The 23,406-nt window shown below is 46.6% G+C and overlaps 1 protein-coding gene across 2 annotated transcripts in view; it reads left to right on the forward strand.

Annotated features, from left to right (window-relative positions):
• The window catches only part of CLTC (clathrin heavy chain), a 76,209-nt gene extending 56,641 nt beyond the window's left edge, over positions 1–19,568 (forward strand). The window contains exons 18-33 of one of the 2 annotated variants that reach the window (XM_053367949.1): positions 802–924; positions 1,049–1,194; positions 1,822–2,005; positions 2,440–2,632; positions 5,592–5,749; positions 6,911–7,075; positions 7,739–7,846; positions 7,969–8,136; positions 9,385–9,534; positions 9,801–9,932; positions 10,137–10,247; positions 10,464–10,634; positions 11,637–11,858; positions 13,750–13,770; positions 17,270–17,345; positions 18,458–19,568. In XM_053367949.1, coding sequence (XP_053223924.1) covers positions 802–924; positions 1,049–1,194; positions 1,822–2,005; positions 2,440–2,632; positions 5,592–5,749; positions 6,911–7,075; positions 7,739–7,846; positions 7,969–8,136; positions 9,385–9,534; positions 9,801–9,932; positions 10,137–10,247; positions 10,464–10,634; positions 11,637–11,858; positions 13,750–13,770; positions 17,270–17,345; positions 18,458–18,582 — 2,253 coding nt within the window. In that variant the 3' untranslated portion in view covers positions 18,583–19,568. The remainder of the gene's footprint in view (positions 1–801; positions 925–1,048; positions 1,195–1,821; positions 2,006–2,439; positions 2,633–5,591; positions 5,750–6,910; positions 7,076–7,738; positions 7,847–7,968; positions 8,137–9,384; positions 9,535–9,800; positions 9,933–10,136; positions 10,248–10,463; positions 10,635–11,636; positions 11,859–13,749; positions 13,771–17,269; positions 17,346–18,457) is intronic. The other variant, XM_053367950.1, reaches the window with a different exon arrangement.
• The last annotated feature ends 3,838 nt before the right edge of the window (positions 19,569–23,406 follow it).

Raw genomic sequence — 23,406 nt, forward strand, 5'->3', positions numbered from 1 at the left:
ATTTTATTTCATACTAGGCTAGTTTTTTGCTGCTCCAGAGGGTAGGACCCAAACTAATGACCAAGTTACAAGAAACTGCCGTATTTTTCGCTCTATAACACGCACCCGACCATAACACGCACGTAGTTTTTAGAGGAGGAAAATCCGTAGGCATGCCACCCATAGGCATTCCCTCCATAACACGCACAGACATTTTCCCTTACTTTTTAGGAGGAAAAAAGTGAGTGTTATGGTGCAAAAAATACGGTAAACATCTGGAAGAACTGGTAGTAAGAGCTGTTTAGCAGTGGAATGGACTCCCTCAGAAGGTGCTGGGCTCTCTTTCATTGGAGATGTTTAAGCAGAGGTTCAGTGACCATCTGTCAGAGGTGCTTTAGCTGTAATTCCTACATCCCAGGGGGTTTGGAGACCCTTTCAACTCTCTGATTCTGTTATTCCTCCATCCACCCATGGAGACCTACGGAGAGACTGCTTAAGTTAATCTACCAAACTTCACAGTGTATTGCAGCTAATATGATGCTGTTGTTTGTATGTTCAGAAGTCCATTCAATAAAAACACATGAACAAAAAAAGAGTGGTTGCCAGAAACCGACATCCCCAGGCAGGACTGGCCTGTTCCAACCCATGTTCTACTCCAGACCCCCCCAAATTACCAAATGCTGTGCACTGGCTGGACTTTTTACCTCTGTAAAATCCAGGCTTGGAACACTTGACGCTTTCTCTCTCTTCCTCTACTACCACCTCCTCACAAAAGAACACCTCGGTTTCACTGCCTGAATATATTACTCTCTCGCATTCCAGGTTTGCAACGAGAACTCCCTCTTCAAGAGCCTTTCGCGTTACTTGGTGCGCCGCAAGGACCCTGAGCTGTGGGCCAGTGTACTGCTGGAGAGCAACCCTTACCGGAGACCCCTGATTGACCAGGTACTTTGCGCTCCCCTCTGTTCCCCTTTGCTTGCGCTGTGTGTACACTTAAGAAAGTGAGCAATAGGCAAGCAAGTTGCCAGCTGTGGGTACCCATTGCTCAGATCCCTCCCTCTCTCATCAGGTCGTGCAGACAGCTCTCTCTGAAACTCAGGACCCTGAAGAAGTATCTGTCACAGTCAAGGCTTTCATGACCGCCGACCTCCCCAATGAACTCATTGAGTTGCTGGAGAAAATTGTTCTTGACAATTCCGTGTTCAGCGAACACAGGTCAGTACTCTTGTGTTTGTCTGTCTTACATCTTACCCTCGCGCTTCAAATAATATTTGGGGGAGATGCATGGAAATTTGTGAGTAAAACCTCAAAAGCGCAGGCAGCTTGCTGGATAAGATTTTTAGCAGTGTAAGGGATTTTTTTTTTAGCAGGTGCCAAAATAGAGTACGTTGAAGACATCTGCCTAATCTTAATGGACAGGGAGTTCCAGAGTGGAAGACTTGATTCCTTATAATTGCTGAATGAATATTAAGTGGCACTTCATTATTATACCAAGTCACACTATTTGTCTATGTAGCCCAGGTTTGGAAGCCCTTGTGCTCCCAGATGATGCAGAACTGCATCTCCCACCAGCTCTAGCAAGCATGACCAGAGATTATGGGAGTTGTAGTTCAGCAACATCTGGAGGCACAAAGGCTCCTCACACCTGATCGAGCCCCTTACTGTCAGCAACTGCCAAGGACACTTCTAAGGTACTCGGCAAAGGGCCAAAAACCCTTCTCAGCTACAGAGACCTGGGACTGAACCTGTGAACTCACTCTAAACCTTTATTATGTCAATTTGAATGATGGCTGCTGATGCCTTAATTCCTTGCTTTACTATTGCTTGCTTTTTCCTGTAAAGGAATCTGCAGAACCTCCTCATTCTGACGGCTATCAAGGCCGACCGGACCCGAGTCATGGAATACATCAACCGCCTGGACAACTATGATGCTCCCGATATTGCCAACATCGCGATCAGCAACGAACTCTTTGAAGAGGCCTTCTCCATCTTCAGGAAGTTTGATGTCAACACCTCTGCAGTGCAGGTAATGCTGGGTGTCCACGTATCTGAATTCTGGGTATGGTTCTCTTTCACGGAGCTGAGTGTTGGTTTGTGTCCCCAAACTGCTCCATGTATTTGTGCTGAAGGCGGCTCCGCTTCCATGTCAAGGGAATCCAGCCCAGGTTTCAAGTGTTCCAGTTCACCAGAGTCTGCAGGGGTTCAGACCCAGGTTTTACATACAGCTCAGGAGCCGTGGATACTAGATAGACCCTTGGAGGGAAGCTGCAAAGATTTATAGCGGGCTTTTCTGATGCCTCATGTTAAGAGTTCCTGATAAAGTGGCTTGGTCATCCTTCGTGTGAAGGCTTTCGGAGGCCTAACTAGGCACATGCTAGGCTTAATTCTGGCCAAACTACTCTTGCACTGGCAAATTCCTACCACAAGCACACTATTAGTTTCCGTCTCCCCACTTTCTAGGTTCTGATCGAACACATTGGCAACTTGGACCGTGCCTACGAGTTTGCAGAGCGCTGCAATGAGCCAGCCGTGTGGAGCCAGCTTGCCAAAGCTCAGCTTCAGAAAGGGATGGTTAAGGAAGCGATAGACTCCTACATCAAAGCGGACGATCCTTCTTCATATATGGAAGTGGTTCAGGCTGCGAATGCCAGCGGTAAGGCTTGGGAACCCCCATATAAAGTTTTGTTTCCAGTAGCCTGGGAGCTTTCAGAACAGGCAGCACCCAGGTGCGATTGCAGTAACCTAAGCACTTCTGTGAATGTAAAAAGCTTGACACATCCCAGAAGTTGTAATTTAAATGCATTGGGTGACCTTCCTTTCTTTCAAGAATTAATTAATTCCTTCTGCTTTTCATCTCACATTCTCAGTCCAGCATTGCTCCTAATGTGGCTTGCAGTAAACACAGTTACAGTGGTACCTCGGGTTAAGTAATTAATTCGTTCCAGAGGTCCTAAAACTGTTGTTAACCTGAAGCACCACTTCAGCTAATGGGGCTTCCTGCTGCCACCGCACCGTCGGAGCACGATTTCTGTTCTCATCCTGAAGCAAAGTTCTTAACCCGAGGTACTATTTCTGGGTTAGTGGAGTCTGTAACCTGAAGCGTATGTAATCCGAAGTACCACTGTATAATTATGGCAGCTGGAAGAACACGGACAAGGATGGCAGTGCCGTGACGGGGAAACTGTGGCTCCCATCACCGCTTTGGCCTGCTTGCTGGGACTAGTGAGAACTGGAATCCCACACTTAGAGGGCTGCCGGTTCCTCACCCTTATTGCAAAATGTTGCCAAGGTTTGATTCCCCCTTCCCTTTCCAATCAACTCCCCACTTCTCCTGCTCCAACAGAGGGCGGGGAGCCTCTGACCTGTGGGCCTAATTAAGTCCGCCACACCATTTTGGCCTAGTCAAGCCCTTTTGCCCTATATCCAGTACTATTTGTTCTAGAAAAAGAGGTGCCGGAACTCACCATGAACACCTTCCTTGTTCTCTCATAATAACAATGGCACCCGCCTGAGAGGTGCTGGAACTGAGTTCCAGCTGGAGAAGAAAGCCCTGCCTATACCTCACAATGTCAGATGAGGGGCAGGTAAAGCTGCAGCTGGGCCCAAAATGGGTCTGCAGGCACATCCAGTCAGCTGACAGTTGGCGGCTGCAAGACGCTTTGAAGTCCCACCAGCCGATTGTTGGGGCTTCAAAGCGCAGGGCAGGTCTCTGCAGGCACAGTCCTTAAAGAGAGCTCTGCATTGCCAAAGTCCTGCCACTCGGCTGGTATTGACTGCCTTAGGGAGTTCCACTTTGGGAAGTCCCTAGTTCAGCTCAGTGGGCTGGAGGAAGCCACTTGGGTTCAATGCACTGTGAATACAAACTGCTTGTTCGGTGCAAGGGGAGCACTTCCTTAATTGAAGCATTTCCCCCCTCTTTCCAGAGGAAGCAGCTTATCTCTAACAAAGTTTTACTCAAGAGTTGAAATAAATGGAAGTTAGTCATGTCCATTATTTTCATTGGTTCTATTCTGAGTAGCATTGGCTACAACACTTTGCATTCAAAGCACTGAAAGAAGCGCTTTAAATGCAATCGGTTTTCTGGGTTTCTTTTTTAAAAAGGAGCGCTTCTCCCTCCAGACTTGAATTCTCAGCTGGTTGTTCCAGGGGGAGCCTCTTTGAAGGGGCACCCCCAGCCTTCAGAGGAGGCTGCTGTAAACACTGATATTCTCGTGGTTACCAAAACCTCCTTTGGACTTTGACAGGTTTCAGTCACCTGCCACTATTATGATGTTGGGTGAGTGGTCCTTCCCACGTGCGGAGTCACCCTGTGGGGTTTTGGAGGATCCCGGCAGCTATATCTGGTTCCACACCCCCTGCTCCACCATGACAACCCAGAAACACAAGAGAGTGATTAAAGAGCTGGCTATTGCACATGGGAATCTGATCTGACTATTGCACTTTGTTCCACAGCACAGCGCCCTTGAGAGAGGGGTCTGTTTTTGCTTTCCTTCAAGTTTCTCTAGAATGGCAGGATCAGGCAGGGTTTGCATTGCAGCCAGTCGCACGTGAAACTTTCCCTCTCAGCCCTCCTATTCCTTTCTGAAAATTATTTTAAGCAGAACTTTATTGGATGAGGAATTCCTAGTTATGAGACAGTGGCCTGGCTCATACGTCACGTTACACCAATTTCTTTGCCTTTTTATTTTTTGAGTTTCAAAGATTTTTGACAATTTAACTTCAAATTGAAAAGAATTATCAGGTGCCTTCCCACCCTTCCATTCCCGCCCCTTCTGGCTGCATTAAGCCTCCCTCTTCCTTGTTGCAGGAAGCAGCTATTCGAAGCATAGTTGTCCTGCAACATTGACTGTCTTTCTGTTAAAGGAGCCTCTTTGCTTTCTTCTCTCTGTTCCCCAGTTTTTGTCACCTTCCTTCAGGGTGACCAGGCCAAGAAGAGCCCCTCTCCAGGATTCTAGCAATCACACGAAGACTTCTTTGTACCAACATAACAATTGGCTGTCCCCCGTTTACCTCCCCTCCCATAACTTCAACTGGAAGAGGGGTCTATTTCCCCCACCCTTCCGGGTCCCACTTTTTGAAACCCATAGCAGAGGAAAAGATTAGGATCTGCCCCCCTCCCTAATGGCAAGATACCCAAGTGGTTGGCAAAGTACATTTATCCTCTACCAGATGCGTTGAACAGACTTGCTCAGTATAAGGGGCGGATGACAAAGAAGTGGATTGTTTGGCTGACCCGATTTTTTTTTTCCTCCCCTCTTCCCTAGTTTTGGGAAGCTTGTGTTCTGTCCAGCAAGAATGAGCGACTGTGTTTTGCTCTAATAGCTCAGCACGCAGCTCAAGTCTAAGTACGAATTAATCAGTGTTCTGGGGGGGCTCATCCTGTTTTTGCTTTTTGCCAGTGTCGCACATGCCGTGATGTTGTCCACCCCTCCCTTTCCTAAAAAGTGACGTTCCTCGTCGAGTGAGACTGTGCGGTCGAGTAATAAGTACGAAGTGAAGGATCTCTGTCTTTCAGCCTAACTGGGCAACGCTGCTGATTGTCAGCATGATGTGACCTTGAACTTTTTTTTCTTTCTTTCTTTCTCTCCTCTCCTCTCCGCCCCCCAACCTAGGAAACTGGGAGGAGCTGGTGAAATACTTGCAGATGGCCCGCAGGAAGGCCCGGGAATCCTATGTGGAGACGGAACTCATTTTCGCACTTGCTAAAACAAACCGTTTGGCCGAGCTGGAAGAATTCATCAACGGGCCAAACAATGCCCACATTCAACAAGTGAGTCCTTCCGTCAGCCTTTTAAATGCGAATTTCAAGTGTGGGGTGTTTTGTTTTAGTTTGGTTAGTTCAGCTCCTTCTGTCTCTTTGCAAGGTTTGGGTGGGCCTATTAGAGGTTTCTTTTCCCCCTACACATACCCCCAAAAATATTCTTTACAGCTTTAGATACAAGGATTTGGGGGGGGGAGGGGACCTCAAGTATCAAAATGATTTCTATATGGGATCTGAGAAGTTTTCTTTGCAGTGGTTGGCATGTTGAAGGCTGGGAGGACCTGGTTAGAATCCCCACTCAGCCCTAAAACTGCCCTGGGGTGGCCTTAAGACAGTCACCACCTCTCAGCCCGTCCTACGTCAAAGGGCTGTTGTGGGGATAAAGTGTGTAGGAGTCATGTAAACTGCTCTGAGCCCCTTTGGAGAAAGAATGGAACAAAAACAGAACGAATGGGCTTCTTAAATAACGGAACTAAACTTGTGCATGTGCTTTTGTAAAAAGAAAGCCAGGCTTTTTGGTTAAACTGGTCCAGTAGCAGGGTTTTTTTTTTGCTTTGTTATTATACAGTTTTATTGGCGTTAAGTCACAAATGAACAAAAGTGTACAGTGACCTATGTGTGGAGCAGTGAAAGCTTACACAGGCAATCACGAGTTTCCAAATTTCCAGAACTCGTGAAATGTAATTCAAACTGTGATATGTGTGAGGGCATATCACTGCGATCAAGCCAGTGAGAATGTAGCTGTGCCATACCATTGTGTGGGTCAAATCTCTATTCCCATTCACAAAACTGGCACCGCACTTTGTCAAGTTGATCAGTCCAGCACTCATATTTCATTGGAACTGTTCATTCCACTCAGAAAGCTTAGATAAATGCTTTCGTATGGTCAAATGATTCAGATAGTTTAGCCTTGTCTTGTCATTGCTTTGCGGGGTCGGGGGGGGGGGGAGGACGGATGGTGCCTAAATAATGAGAAGTTGAAAATAAACAGAGAAAATTGAGTCATTTCATGGTGGGGGGGGGTGTAATCAGAGAAAAGGTATTCAGATAATTGAGAACAAGTAGTAAGGGGAAATGTGACCTCAATTTTAAGAGAGGACGCTTGAGTACAGAATGAGCATGGTTGGATGGGTGAAATCAAGCACTTTTTCTCTTCACTGTCTTCTCTAGGTTGGCGACCGTTGCTATGATGAGAAGATGTATGACGCAGCCAAGCTTCTCTATAACAATGTCTCCAACTTTGGGCGCTTGGCTTCCACGTTGGTCCACCTCGGCGAATATCAGGCAGCCGTGGACGGAGCCCGGAAAGCAAACAGCACTCGGACTTGGAAGGAGGTGAGCCCTTTGCTTCATGCAGTATGCAGAGCTTGTTCCTGCTGGCTTTGATAGGTAGCTTTAAAAGGGGAGGGGGAGAAGAGAGATTCATGGGAGAGGCCTGATCAGACGTGATAGTGTCAGGGAAGAGACCCCAGCTCCAGTCCCTAGCATCTCCAGGTACGGCTGGGAATGTCCTCTGAAACGCTGGAGAGCCACTGCCAGTCAGTGTAGGCAGTACTGAACTAGATGGACCAATGGTCAGGTTCTGTACAAAGCAGCTTCCTCTGTTCCTGTTTAAATCAGCCTTTGATTCAGAACCGTGAGGACTGGAACCTTGCTTTGGTTTTAAAGGAAGAGCTGTAGCTCAGTAGTAAAGCACCTGCTTTGCATACAGAAAGGTTCAAGCCTTGGCATCTCCAGGCAGGACTGGGAAGGCCTGAAAAAGGCCTAGAGAGCTGCTGCCAGACAGTACAGTCAATGCTGAGCTAGATGGGTCCATCATCCTTGGCGTCCCCAGCCTGAGCTAATGGCAATTCAAGTCTAGCATCATCTAGAGAACGATGCTGGCTCAGGGCAACAGTGGAGAAAGGGGTTTCTAGAGAGGAGGACTTTGCTGCTCCCCCCAGTTCCTCTGAGAGAGAAGGTAACTGAAGCTTGGTCTTTGACATTTCCCCCCTCCAGGTCTGCTTTGCGTGCGTGGATGGGAAAGAGTTCCGCCTGGCCCAGATGTGCGGCCTTCACATTGTTGTGCATGCGGATGAACTGGAGGAGCTCATCAACTATTACCAGGTAATGGGGAGGTGGGGAAGAAAAAGCAGTGCTGATAGTACTGCAGAGCTTTGCCTTCGTAAAGGGGTGCTCAAGGAGGCGGCCGTTGCTGAGCATTAACTCGTTTCTCTTTCACCCCCCAGGACCGTGGCTACTTTGAGGAGCTGATCACCATGTTGGAATCGGCTCTGGGGCTGGAGCGGGCCCATATGGGAATGTTCACAGAGCTGGCCATCCTCTACTCTAAATTCAAGCCACAGAAAATGAGGGAACACCTGGAGCTCTTTTGGTCGCGAGTCAACATTCCTAAGGTAAGTCTGTCCCCAAGATTGCAAATTATATGAGGAATAGAAAACAGGTGGGGATGGCAGTGTAAGAGGAAGATCAGTGCAGTAATAAGAACACCGGTTAAAAAGCAAAAATCCAGAACCTTGCAGAGTGATTGCGGCTGAGCATTTTGGTGAGTTAATAATAATAAAAAAAAATTTTTTATTTATACCCCGCCCTTCCTGGTTTAAAAACCGGGCTCAGGGCGGCTAACAGCAAATATAAAACATTGACTAAAATGCAACTTAAAAACAGCATGAAATACAACATAAAATACAACATAATATGCAGCATCAATACCAATAAAATTCAAAAATTCAGGGGTCATTTTTTGGGGGAGGGTAAGCTATGTTAAGCTATGAAGAGGGAGGCCCTGGCTCCAATTTGGGGAGGGACCCCTCCTTTCTTAGGGGAGCGGCTACAAATTGAGCAAAAGATCTTGTCTGAACTGGTGGTAGTGCAGCTTCGTAATATGTCCCCATTCAGCTATAAGGTGGGCCAGTTGCTGCCTGTTAGTCTAACCTACCTCACAGGCATCAAGGTGGAGGAGAATCCGCTCATATGCTTCCTCTTTCTCGAGGATCAAAAGGCAATTTGGGTGGCGCTGCAGCATGTGGGCAAAGAGCAAATGCTGCCACCGTTCTGGCTCAGGCAATGAAGTTCAGTAGCACCAGAGGCAAAAGTGGCTCGAACAGTGCACACTTGTGGCAGGACTGCGCTCTCCATGGGCCTGTCTGACAAACTGAATGGGCGGTAGACCTGTTGATGGCTGTTAGACATGATAATGGCCAAGTAGCTCTGGGCACTGGGAGGCGGGGTTTGCTTCCCTGTGAATTCCCATTGGTCAGGACCAACTGAGGAAGGCTGCCATTGGAGCTTCCCAGAGGCATCTGGTTGGTTATTGTTGAACACAGATGCTGTGCTAGTCTAAGCTAGGAAGGCTCTCAGCCTGTTCTAGACTAGTTGTAATACTCTAAACCAGTGGTCCACCCTCCATGGATCACCTGAAAGTTGTTCAGGGCCCTGGTGGACCACTTAATGATTTTTCTGCCTTTTGTAGCAATTGTAATGCACTGCTCTAGATGCTGTGTGATTTCTATATTGTATTACAATTCGAATTCCATACAATTCAAGGCTCTAAGTGTTCTTCACAGATGCTGTGGTTGACCTGACAGACTCCTGCAGACCATAGTTTGCGAGCACCTATTCTAAACCATTTTCATTTCTTGAAGGTGTTGAGGGCAGCTGAACAAGCCCATCTTTGGGCCGAGTTAGTCTTCCTGTACGACAAATACGAAGAATACGATAACGCCATCATTACCATGATGAACCACCCAACAGATGCTTGGAAGGAAGGGCAGTTCAAAGACATCATCACCAAGGTACTGTCCTGTTTCTCAGTGAATTCCCTTTGGTAGGTTTTATATCTGTGTGGGTATTTTGATTTGACTGTTGGAACAGGAAGCACCTGCATGATCCTGCGCCACTGATGTGGTGGATGAGCAAGTGGCTTTCTGTTGGGAAAGGTGCCAAAGCGAAGGAGGGGTTGTGCCGGGGATAGCCAGAATTGTGCCTTCATTCCCTTAAGCTTTCCCTGCCACCCTTGCAAATGTTTGGGAGCCAGTTAACCCGCCTTTTCTTCCCTCAGGTGGCCAACGTGGAGCTGTATTACAAAGCAATCCAGTTTTACTTGGAGTTCAAACCTCTGCTGCTCAACGACTTGCTGATGGTTCTGTCTCCCCGACTGGACCACACGCGTGCGGTCAACTTCTTCAGCAAGGTAGGGTCATCCCTCTCTGGAGGAAACTTCCCTCTGCATCCCCTCCTTAATTTGGAAGTGGCCTTGCCACAGATCAGAGCACAGCTGCTTGTGTATTGGCCAAGATCTCCCCCCCCCAATAACTTTAAGGCAGTTTAAAAAATGATTAAATAGCCCCTGGCTGCTTGGTTGGGTCGTGCAGTAACCTCCTATCCCTGTTCACAGGTTAAACAGCTTCCACTGGTGAAGCCCTACTTGCGCTCCGTTCAGAACCACAATAACAAATCGGTGAACGAATCTCTGAACAACCTCTTCATTATAGAAGAAGACTATCAGGTAGGAACGGTTTCAGGGTGTCACATGTTCTCAGGATGCTAAAACTCATCTTCAGTTCTGTGCATCAGAAACTTCCATACCATCTTTGCTTAGAAACCACATCCTCTGTTTCTCTGAGATATTATTTTATTATATTATACCTATACCCTTTACTATATTATACCTATACCTATTGGCCTGAAAGCGCCATTTTAAAACCTTCTCCCTCCCGTCCAGGCTCTCAGGACCTCGATAGATGCCTATGACAACTTTGACAACATCTCCCTTGCTCAGCGCCTGGAGAAGCACGAGCTGATTGAGTTCAGGAGAATCGCTGCGTATCTCTTCAAAGGCAACAACCGCTGGAAGCAGAGTGTGGAGCTGTGCAAGAAAGACAGGCTATACAAGGTGACAGGGCTGGTGGGGTGAGCTCTGCCTGTCTGTATCGGGAGGGTGCCCAGCATGGTACCCAGGAGGCAGTGATGAGGGCAAAGCAGTTTTGCTTGCAGAAGAGTTTCCGAGGCCCTTCGATCTGTGTTTGCAACCCTCCGTGACATGGTGTTTGTCCTCCTCTTCTTGCCTTCGAGATTGTATGGTTTATTCAGATTCACGTAACTGGATCTGCTCACCCAGCTGTTGGAAAACAAGTGTTCTTAAAGAAGCAGACGACACATCCATGTGAAATACGTCTGTTCAAGCGCTTTGTAGACTACCCTTCACCAATAGGCTCCAGAGAAGCTTCACGTCACTAAACATCTAAATCGGACACAATAGAGTTAAGATATGATAGGTTCCACAACTGCAATGCACGAAGAAAGGGGGCATCATCAAACAACTCATCAGTCCCATATTCATGTAAAAGTAGCTCAAGTTTGGAATACATAAAGCTGATAGCCGTCTAAAACCGCATATGACATGAAACAAACTTAGGTTTCTGAACCTCTCTGGGAAATCACAGCATTCTACTTTGGGGTATGAAAAAAAAGCGCTTCCTGTCCTTAACATTTAAAAGGGCATTTTTCATAAACGTGGATATATTTAAAAAGAGCCCGAGTAAAAGAAAAGTGTGAAGAACATTCTGAAGATCCCTAGTAACCTCATTCCTTTTGAAAACGTTGCCCTAGTAGCAGCTACTGCAGATGGAAAACACACAGTGGAGAGGCCAGCCTTTCCCCCACTCTGATATTTTGAATTACAGCTCCCATCAGATGTAGCCAACACAGCTGATGGGATTTGTAGTCCAAAACATTGCTGGGGCTGATGGGATTTGTAGCCCCAGACATGAAGTTGGGGTAGGTGGGCAATGGCTAGGCCGCTCTTGAGCAGTAGGGCAGTTACACATCTTTGCTTGACACATTCTTCTCTTTTTTGGCACATGTTCTGATTTTTTTCGCCTGCTTCCCCTCCCAGGACGCCATGCAGTACGCTTCGGAGTCCAAAGACACTGAGCTGGCGGAAGAGTTGTTGCAGTGGTTCCTGCAGGAGGGCAAGAGGGAGTGTTTCGGGGCCTGCCTCTTCACCTGCTATGACCTCCTCCGGCCAGATGTTGTCCTGGAGACGGCCTGGAGGCACAATATCATGGATTTTGCCATGCCTTACTTCATCCAGGTCATGAAGGAGTATTTGAGCAAGGTAAGGAGGGTCTCGGAGCCCACCCACCCCAATAAATCAGAGGCCTCCCTGCTGGTTGCTTGCCGTGCTGTTTCCCCATGAGCACAATCAGTTGTGTGTTATGTGTGCGACTAACCCCTGCGTTGTGCTTCTTGGAGCGTCAGTCTCTGTCCTCGTTGGCGCTTGTTCTTCTTGAGACTTCCCCCCCCCCCCGATCAGTAAGACATGGCACAAGAGGAAAAGGGAATGGGAGGGAGGAGGGGAAAGCAAGCTCGAACACACAAGTTTTTCAAGTCACCCTTTTCATAGCATAGTTAAATAGGTTCTGGCTGTCTTGATAAAGAGCAGTCCCTCCCAGGAAGCAGCCCCAGATCAGGCCCATGACCAGAGCAGGTGATACCGTGTAATCAGCCGCAACTTCTACCATTGCTGAGCTTGGAGGATGGGCCTGGAATTGGAGCCCCCTGATCAGTCTACCATTGGTCTCGCAAGACCAATTCCTGCAGGTTGGAAGCCACTTTTTGGGGTAATGAAGAGTGGTTCATCCGTAAGACTTAAATCCACGAAGGATTGAACGCCGTGTTTCCCGCATATGCTGGCATTTGCAATTACTGTGATGCAACCAGATCTTTGCAATTCCTCCTTACGTGAGCTGACATCCCGGTGCAGAAGTATGTACCAAGCCAGAAAGGGTCTGTTTCTATCATCCACTGTGGATCTTCTTCAGGGGTGGTCGGAAACTTTGCCCACTCAGGAACAATCTGTCCAGCAATGAGTGCTGCAGTCCCCGCTAGGTGATCTGCTCTTTGCCAGACTGACCACCTCCCCTGTTGGTCAAGCTATGAAAATGGGTTTCTGGTTTCCTCGACTGAGCCCAAGTGATGCTTTCAAAGAGGTATCTCTTGAGCGACTGGCTTTCCACTTGCTTGTTGCAGCACCAGCTTAAAACTTGAGTGTTTCAGGGGTTCCAAAAGGTTTTGGGCGATCTCAGCAATCCTTTCGCTGAAAGAATGGTGACTTGATGACCCCAGCCAGCTCATGTTCCCAGCAGCTGCCCTTCCTAGTTCTAGACAGTCTGAATTCTCTCTCCATCCCCCAACCCCCAAGCAGCACTCCTGTGTTTATGGAAAGGTGCATTTGAGTGATCGCTCTGCACAAAAGATTTATCCAGAAGCTTGTAGTGCTTGCCGCAATAGCTCTCGATAAAAACAGTGAAAGTTGCTCAGTAGCCGTATAATCGTTTAAATGGGAGTATTTTATTTTAGTTACTGAATTTATATCCCACACTTTCCTCCAAAGGAGTCCAGGGCGGCAAATGTATCAATGCTAAAACAATAAACCTTTTTAAAAACAGTTTAGAGTAACCTTCCGAAAACAGTTAAAACTCCTAGAAGCGTACTCCTGCTGCTCCTGAAAGTGTGAGAAAACTGGGTGACCAAGGCTGAGCTTAGGTGGTTCTGTGTATGCTAGGATGTGAACTATTTAGACTGGATCCCAGCCCTACCCCACAAGGCTCTGTTCCTTTCAGAAACACAGGGTCACAGGTCAAAAAAGGACTTGAACCCAGCATGCAGGAGTTAAGGAAGAAATAATTTTGGTGGTGGCAGCAGTAACCTTGTTCCTTTAACCCGGGGGCAGCGATCTCAGCATAGCAACATCCTAGTCCAGAAAGCCTGCACTCAGTTTCACAACGTACATTGTGTATAACCTGGCCTGGCCTTGGAATCGGAAGCCCGACTTGGCTTTCAGTAGCAGATAACTTCCAATATGTTTTTGGGGTTTTTTAAGGTTTTAACTCCCCTCCCCCCCCCCTCTTTGCTCTTTGCTTAATCTACCTTTAAAAGAAAAAGAAATGCTCTATTATGGAGTGAGTTTTTTTCCTCTAAGCTGCACCTTCTGAATTCCTTTGCAGGTTGATACAATAAAGGAAAAGGTGAAAGTTGATTCTTTTCCATCTTTAAGTCTGGAGGCCTAAGTCTAAGGATATATATCTGCATGAGTTTTCCCCCTCTCCCCCTCCTTCCTCCCTTTACTACACTGCTGCTACTGCTTTCTGCCCGCCAGCCCCTTGAACAGAAATCTCACTAAAGCCTCTGCAAATTAAAACCATAGTCATTAGCTGTAGGACCAACCAGTAGACACTAATTGGCTAATAGACTCTCCCAGGAAGGTTGGATGCAATCAGTTGGATCACAGTTTGAAGAGAGACCACAAGGCCCTGGGAACCTGGTCCCCAAGAAACATTTCAAAATAAATTGCCCTGCAGGTGGCTGCAAATCATTTTAGTGGTGCCACCCTCTCACCCCCCACCCCACCCCCCGGAGAGTATCAGGGTGGCAATCTGGGTTCCTCTCCCTCATTTAATGCAGTATCTTTTTTGCCTCCTTGGAAAGGACTGTGATCCAACACCTGATCCTCGAGTCTTACTAATGTGTCTCGCTGAAAGTAGGCAAAACCAAAGAATGCTCCAGCTAGCTGCTTAAAGACTGGGTTTTTTTTCTCACCTCCAACTCAGCGTCCAGTTTTCCCACTTCCAGCCGGCTCTCCTTCCAGCCCAAGGCTCGTTCCCTGAGCCAAAGCCCTATTGGTTTAAACCCTTCTCACCTTTACAAAAAAAAAAAAAAAAAACCAACCCTCCCAGACGTTCTCAGCATTTCCTTTAAACCAGAATAGATGCTCAAAGAACTTCCTTTCCCATAAGTTAAACCCCTTTCTCTTTGGCTGGTGGGTTCTAGGGGATGCTAAAAAGCCATCTTCCAAAAAGTCTGCAAACCAGACGTTGATTTAAAGCTGCCGCCTCTTCCTTTTTTGAGCACCCCCCTGCGGCAACTTCTGGAACCTGTTGCAGATCTGTGTCTTAAAACGCTCTCCCTAAAAGTCCTTCAGCAGCTAGCAAGTCGAGTCGGTTGGAAAAAAACAACAAAAGAAAAGTGTGGTGTGAAAAAAGGTTAATGAACTGCAGTGTTTTGCTTTCTTGAACTGAGCATGTTCAACAGTCATTGTGATGTTACATCTCACTTTCCCCTGAAGCTGCAAAGCGCATTGCTGTGGGTGACGGGGAGGGGCGGGGGTGGGCTGCTGCGTGCCGTGAACTTTTTTGGGGAGGTGGGGGTGGGAAAGGGAGCCTTGTCTGGCCGCCATCTTTCCAACCTCACTCCCCTGCTTCAGTTCTTTTGCCTTTTTTCCATGATCACACACATGGCACCAAAAATATATAGATAAATTTATATATATATATATAAAACATTGACCGCATGTGATTTCTTTTTTTATTTTTTACTCTTTCTCCCCCCTCTGCAGCTTTATCGCAGTCTCCGTGGAAAAGCCTTTCTTTAAAAAAAATGCAGTTCTGTGCACTTAACGAAATCTATCAGCAGGGAGTGTCCAATAGTTTGGTTTTTGTGTAAAGAGCAGCTTCTCTCCCCCTCCCTCTTTTTTTAACAAGCTTGCAGAGTATATTCTAAACCCTTGCGTTTAGTAAGAGCCACCTGAGTAGAGTTTAAAATTTATTTTTAATGGACAGGTTTTTTGTGTTTTGGTTTTTTTTTAATGTCCTGGTCCGGAAACTGGCCTGGGCCCTGTGGAGACTCTGCCTCTTCTGCTTAGCTTGCATTTCTCTGTCTGGATCTTTGCTTCGGTAACCTCAGACAATCCCAAGCTTATTCTGGTTCTTCCTCATCGCCGCAGGCTTCCCAGCAGGAGCAGTGTTGACTTTTGTAGGGGTAACACGATCTGCCCAGAGAGCAGGCTATGAAGCTTGAGAAAGGTTGACTGGATGCTCTCGTTTGCCTCCCCTGCCCTCCACATTTGTTCCCCCCGCCCCCTTGTGTGTTCTCCTAACCTCCCTTGTGTTTCGTCGGGAAGCCAACCAGGGGGTGTGGGGGAAACTGCATACCTGACCCTATTACTCTAGAGATGGATTCCAGCCCAGTGATAGTGGCTCTGCTCTGCCTCCACGGCTGGAGGTAGCCATGCTTCTGAATATCACTTGCTGGGAACCGCAGGATGGTAGAGGGCTCTTGTGCTTGAATCCTGCTTGCGGCTTTCCCACTGGCGTCTGGTTGGCCACAGTGAGAACATCATGCTGGACTAGGTGGGCCATTAGCTTGACCCAGGAGGGCTTTTCTTAAGTCCTTAGCAGTCTTACTAAACAGTAAGGAGATGGCTGTAGCTCAGTAGCAAATCGCTTGCTTGGCATGTAGAATCTGTTCCCAGCATTCCCCATTAAAATGGGAAACCAGAAAGGATCAGGTAGTGACAGGTGAGGATAAGATCTCTCCGGCTAAGGCCTTCGAAAGCGTCTGCCGGTCAGAGGAGACAATGTATGCTCAGATGGACATTCAGTTTGACCCGATAGAAGGCATCTTCCTCAGCTCCAAGGGTAACTTCCAGATCATAGAAGTTAGTCTTGTAATTTGTGGCATTGGAGTTAGGACTCACCCGTTATAATCCTTCTGCAATCCACCTACAACACACCGACTTGTGGGAGGTTCTGCTGTGATCCTTTGGATGCTGAACAAAAAATCTCTCCATCCTGGGCACTTCATTCAGGTTGGGGTGAGGTGGGAGGGCGCTGAACCTTCCTCCAACCTGCCACAGTTCCAGTGCTCTGCTGTGTCTCCCCCCACACTTTATAAAGGTAGTTTTCTCCTGTATATGATCAGCCTCTGCCAACCTGAGTGCCCACCAGGTGTTCTGAACTCCCAACTCACATCCTGCTGGCCGGGGCTGGTAGGAGTTGTAGTCCCTTAGAACCCGAGGAGCACCAGGTTGTCAAAGGCAGCCATAGGTTATGGAGAAGCAAGAAGCTTGGATGGCAGACAAACGCCCTCCAGTCTTGCTTTTTAACAAATGGTTGCAACCCTGTTCTTTTTAAAGAGACGCGCCTGTGCTTCTCAGGTCACCCAAACCTGTGCCACAGTAGTAGAGTCCAGGTGGGGCCTGTAGAGGCTCAGTAGACAGGTATTGCAGGTCACGTTGCAAGCTGGGGATGTGGCAAATTGGTTGGATGGCAGTGTGACAAATTGCCTAGAAACCTATTACTGGATGTGGTCATTTGATCCCCCAAGTGCAGCCTCTAGAGACAATGAGCCTGACAGGTCCAGGCTAGGCTTGGGGAATGAATAACTGGAAAAACCACTTGGCGGTAGGTGTCAGGCTTTCCCCTCCGTTCTGAAGGTTTATCGGCAGAACCTCCTTGATGTCTTTTCTCCAAACGGCTGTCCAATGTAGTTGAGATGGCCTTTGTAACAGTCCCAACATTAACTTCCCCCCCAGCCCCCGAAACCTCATTTTGGGAGCGACCTGGTTTCTCTGACTGCGTTCCACGCCCCTTGAAGGCTTTTCCACTTCTCTGCCAGAAAACAAAACGGGAGTTGAGATTCTGCAGCTCAGCCTTGCCTGATTTCTTTGGGGTTCTTCTGTCTTCCTAGGTGGACAAACTGGACGCCTCAGAGTCTCTGAGGAAAGAGGAAGAGCAGGCAACGGAAACACAGCCCATTGTTTATGGTAACGACCTGCGGCTTAATGTGCAGTTGGGTGGATGAAATGGGCACGCTTTGCAGCAGCTAGTTCTAAAACGGAACTTAAGGAAGTTCGGCAGCTGGCAGCCAGAGGCCATATTCTTTTGGCCCCTGAGCCTGAAGTTCCCTGCCCTGGTACAGTGCACTTCTGGAAGATACCTAGAGCTGCCATGTTGAGTTTATTCTAATCAAATAAACTTATTTGTAGGGCACTGAGCAGATTTAAATTTAAAACTTTGCTATTAATGAAGCAGTCTTACAAGATTGCAGGAAAGAGGGGCAATTTTCAGGAGACACATCCCCTCTCTGAAGGTGCTAGGGCTGGGCGATACTTGGTTTTCAACACTGTGATACATCAGCAGCTAAATACCGGTACAGTGGTACCTCGGTTTTTGAATGCAATCCGTTCCAGAAGACGGTTCGACTTCCAAAACATTCAAAAACCAAGGCGCAAAGGGTGGTTTGCCAATTCAGTAGAGAAAATTGTGAAAAACAACAGATACACACAGCGGAAGCCGTTCCAACTTCCGAGGTGTGTTTGAAAATGGAAGCATTTATTCCTGGGTTTCCGCCGTTCGAAAACTGAAGCGTTCAGCAACGGAGATGTCCGAAAGCCAAGGTTTCACTGTATATGCTGATAATTCACGATGGCTGGAATTGATGGCAGTTTCCTTGAAGGACTGCCTTGCCCCAAATATGCCCACTCAGCCCTTTCACAAGCGCCACTTTGAGCGCTTTCCACACTTGTGAGATAAAAACCCCTTTTCCGTCTGGCAGCATCTCTGTTGTGGAACTCCTTGCCTGTCTACATTAGGCAAGACGCCCTCACTAGGCATAATACACAATACTGTATATAAAGCCTTCTTTTTCAGCAAGTCTACACAGACATATAATTTAGAAGCCAGGAATGCTGCTTCTTCAGAACAGTGCTTGCTTGGTTTTTGTAAACTGTTTTGAGTTGGTAGTTCTGATTAAACAAATGAAATAAAAATTAATTGTAGGGGTTCTCATGCTGTCCCCTTTTATGAACATGGATTGAATGGAGCGCCGACTCTTTCACTAACCGTTCTTCCTCTCCCCGCTTCCTTTCCCCCCTAGGCCAGCCCCAGCTGATGTTGACGGCTGGGCCCAGCGTCGCAGTCCCCCCACAAGCACCTTTTGGCTACGGCTACACTGCCCCTCCCTATGGGCAGCCTCAGCCCGGTTTCGGATACACCATGTAAGAAAAGCAAGTCTGTTTGGAGCTAGCATCGATTTGCTGTTGAAACTCCACCGTCCCACTTCAGCTCGACAGGGAAAAAGCTTTGTGCCCCTTATAACCTTTACTTTATGAAGGACTCTATTTTTGTTTCTCTCCCCGTCCCCAGCGCAAACCTTTTCAGTCCCACTTAAGCATAATCCTTCTTTTTTCCACATTCCATGTCACTTAGAAAGGACTCTTGTTTTTTTTTTTCTTTCCAAATGGGAATATTTGAGTGGGCTCCCCCCCCCTTTTGGTTTCTTTTTTTTTGCAAGACTTGCTTCTTGACATTAAACCCCGGTCTCTTTGTGACTCTTCCAATTTGCACTCTGTAAACGTTTAAACTCTACTATCGAATCTAAAGTTCAGTGTATGTGAGCAGCTTTACAAATATGTACCGTCTTATCTAAGGGGAAAAAATGCATTTAAAAGTCTCGTCGTATATTCTGAAGGGGGGGGGGGTGGCAGCAGAAAAAGCTTAAACCAAGAGAAGGATTTGTAGTTGGGAGTTGGAACACTAAACCGGCATCTCCTACCCCGCTTGGATTGCTTAGCTCTTTAAAAATAAAAGACATGAGTACAGACAACCTTTCCTGAATTTAAAAAACAACAGCGGCAAACCTAGTAGAGTCCCCCCCCCCCTTTTAACCTATGCAGGTTTCCAGTTTAGTCTTAGAGAAAATGCTAGTGTGTGTTCACTCCATACGTAAACGGATGATGACCCTTCTGTCGTGCTACTGTATACCCTGTGCTTTTCTTGTGGGGACCATTTTTTTATTATTTTCCATTGAGGAACAAGGAGGGAGCACCATGAATCCAAGTGTGCGTGTACTTGACCTAACCCTGCCCTGCGGTTCGTGTATGTTGGATATTGTGGTGTTCAAGATCAATATTTTTTTCCTGAGTGTACAGAAGAGAGAAGGGGGGAAAAGAGAGAGAGAGAATTCAAACAGAAGAGCAGGAGGGGGGGGGAAAGAAAACCAATTGCTGTTCAATTTTTTTGTTTGTGCAATTTAAAAATGACTCGAATTGGAAAAATAATAAATTACTGGACTGTGGACATGCTCTATGGTAGTTTTTCAGTATGCATCTCTCTTCAAGCTCCTTTTTACGATGTATGTGCTCGGTTGAAAAGCAAAACACGGAAAGGTTGGTGCTTTTCAAGGTCAGACGGGAGAGGGGACCAGCAACTTAGCAAAAATACCAAATTGTTACTATGGAGACCAGACTATATTGGCAGTTGACTTTGCACTGAAGAGATTATGTGTGAGAGAGAGACAGAGATGTGTGTGAGGCAGATGTTTGGGGACTATATACTGGAATAAGGGGAGAGATGATAGCACTTTTCAACAGGTGGCTGCAGCTGGGCCAACGACAGCGTCTTTTAACCAGGTGATGAAAACCTCTTTAGGGTTGTAGTTTTTGAGTGTTTCCAGTTAAATCTGACAAAAAATTTAAAAAAATAAAAAGATCATGTTATAGGTATGTTAAGTTGCCTTAATATATTTAGCTTCAAAATAAAATTGACTTCAATGTTCAAACACTCTTCGAATTACTGTCATGTTTGCATGTACAAAATGAACCCAGCCGCTGGAGGAAGACCAGACTTGCTTGGCAAGGCTGGCTGGCTTGGAAGAGTCCAGTTTCTGCCTGCACATGGTGGGGTGGTGCATGTGGCCAAACCACCTAGCAACTCGCTGGGCTGTCCTGGATTGGGTCTTCTCTAGGTCCTGGAGCAGACATTTAGGAGGAGTGGGTGCTGACGAGAATCAAAGCAACACGTGTCTGGTTTACTGCAATACAGGTAACGATCTGGCTTTTGCCATTTTAAAGGCGACAAGAGTAAATAAAGCCTGATATAGCCACTTACAAAATGCCTACAGGGTTCTCAGTGCAGCAGCTACGAGAACAGACTATGAAAAATAAGCTGCCTATATCACATATTTTCCGTGCAACAAATCCATTTTGGTGATCTTAACCAGTATCAAACCACCCAAACTCCTCCTGTCTGTACCAGAGCTGCAAGCCTGCCTTTTTGTTGTAAAAGGTCACTTGAGTGTGCCTTGATTACTCTTAAAAAACAACACCTTGCCATAGGTATGTTTTCAACTAAGTTCTAAGACCCATTAAAGTTAACAGGCATGGTTAACTTCCCTCCATTACTTTCTATGGCTCTACTCAGCAGAACTTAAGGCAGATACAACTGGCCAGATCCAGTTCCTTACCCTGCTCTACTCAGAAGTAGACATATCAAGATTATTTGCTGGCTGGCAACTGTTCTACACAACAACCATGTTGATGTTGTCATGTTAATACAGCTTCCCTCCGAGAAGTGGCTGAATTAGACAATCCTTTGTACACACACAATGCAATTCTCAGGTTCTCCAGCAAGCAAGGATTAAGTCACTCTCTGTTCTGTATGAATAGAACCACACATAATTTTTGGAAGCATGTTTTGCTGAGCATCTCCTCCTATATTAAAATGTACAAAGCAGCAACGTCCCCCCTCAAAAGAACAATTGCCCACCACCTTGAACTCCACCATAAACAATACAAATCCATCATATCCTTAATAGATTTTATGCTTAAAATAAGACACTTCTCCCATACTGTGCCATAAGAGTGGTGTCTGAGCTTCGCCCAGAGCCTCACTTGAAGCTTAGAGTGTGCCTTGGCTGATTTAAGTATTAAGACTAGCAGTTTTTGGACTCTAGGTCCCATTAACCCGAACTAGAGTGACCAATGGTTAGAAAAAGTGGGAGTTGAGAATCCAACATCTGGTGAGCCACAAGTTCCCCACCTCTGCTAGACCAGTGACTGTAGGAATCCACCATCTTTGTCTATCTCTGCTTTAAGCAGCCCACATAAAATATGTCAGATAGCACTAAAAACACATAATAAAATTATGAAAATATATTTGACATCAGAGAGGTTTTTAAAACAGTTGCACATAATTATGCAACTTGCATACTGCTCTGCAAATAAAGTATGCTGGGGGATTTTTAACAAGGAATGAAAATTCTGCAACCCACAAACTTGTTTTGGGCTGTTGGATGAAATGCCCACCAGAGGGCAGCACCTGCTCAGGTTTCTCCATCATTTTATAAACAGGCATTGATCACAGGCTGCGAAGGTGCAATCACAACATGCCACTTACATGCTGTTGCATCACTTGTGCTCTTGCATAGATATTTCAAGGAGCGGCAGTTGCTAACCGAACAGCTCTTTGTTTTTGAAGTTGATCTGCTTATTCCCCCTTGTGCACCTGAAAGGCTGCAGCCTAGAGGAATTTAAATGCAGGTAGTCTATATCACAGACCTGCGGCCTTTCCCTTAGAAACAAAGCAAGATTCTAGTCCTCATGGTTCCATATAAAAAGGCTTGAATTCTGAACCTGAGTCAGACCATTGGTCCTCTAACCATGTCCACGAGAGAGCAGGGGTGGAGAAGGGAGCTGTGTCCGCTCTCCCCATGCATAGACCACAATCCCAAGATTCCCAGCTTTTTCTTTTTTAAAAAAGCAAGTTTATAGCATTTGTAGAACCTGAGATATGAGGCAAAATGTGCAGGCACTATTCTCATTTGGGAATGGAGAAGGGTTAGGGTTAGAAGCTACCCTCTCCATCCTTCCAGGGCTCTACTTTATATATACACACACACACACACACACGGGGGGGGGGGGTTCTGTGTGACACACACACACGGCAGTATTGTCTAGTATGCTGACATGTAGTGACTCTCCATAATTTCAAACTGATTGATGGTGAAACTGTCTACCCCTGAGCTGCTGCCATCCAATGGAAGTGGCAAGATGGAATAATTAAGAGTTTGGCTTTTGTGGGTACTTTTTAAATCAAAGGCTACCAAACTTGATTTTGGCTCAAATTTCATCATGGACTAAATCCCATTTTGTCAGATGCATGAAGTGAAATCTCAGTTGGAAGGTATTATAAAAGGGGGCAAATGTAAGGTGGGAGTTGAGTGGCAATGAAACGCAAACACTGCAGTTAGTGATAATTAGAGCTAAGTGTACGTGAAATCGGTGCAGCATTCTTACAGCAGCACATTGCTGATCACGTACTCAGCACTGCTGAGATGGTGTTTGTTTGTTTTTTAAAAAGGAAAACTTTAATTGATTTCCAATAATACAATGAGGCCCCTTCATGGATCACTGCCTTGCTGTGGCGAAGGGGCTTGAAGAACTCAGAGAAGCTATGAACTACGCCAAGCAGGGCACACAAGATGAACAGGTCATAGTGGAGAGTTTTGACCAAACGTGATCCACCTGGAGGAGGAACCGGCAAGCCACTCCAGTATCCTTGCCAAGAAAACTCCATGGACAAAGACAACAGGCATATAAAAGTTATGACCCTGGAAGATGAGCCCCTCAGGTCGGAAGGCGTCCAACATGCTACTGGGGAAGAGCGGAGGGCAAGTACAAGTAGATCCAGAGCTGATGAAGCGGCTGGGCCAAAGCCAAAAGGACGCTCAGTTGCGGATATGCCTGGAAGCGAAAGGAAAGTCCAATGCTGTAAAGAAAAATATTGCATAGGAACCTGGAATGTAAGAGCCATGAACCTAGGTAAGTTGGAGGTGGTCAAAAATGAGATGGCAAGAATAAATATTGACATCCTGGGCATCAGTGAACTAAAATGGACGGGAATGGGCGAATTCAGTTCGGATGACCATCACATCTACTACTGTGGGCAAGAAACCCGTAAAAGAAATGGAGTGGCCCTCATAGTCAACAAAAGAGTGGCGAAAGCTGTACTGGGATGCAATCTCAAAAATGATAGAATGATCTCGAT

Source organism: Podarcis raffonei, chromosome 15 (assembly GCF_027172205.1).
Source record: "Podarcis raffonei isolate rPodRaf1 chromosome 15, rPodRaf1.pri, whole genome shotgun sequence".
NCBI lineage: Eukaryota > Metazoa > Chordata > Lepidosauria > Squamata > Lacertidae > Podarcis > Podarcis raffonei.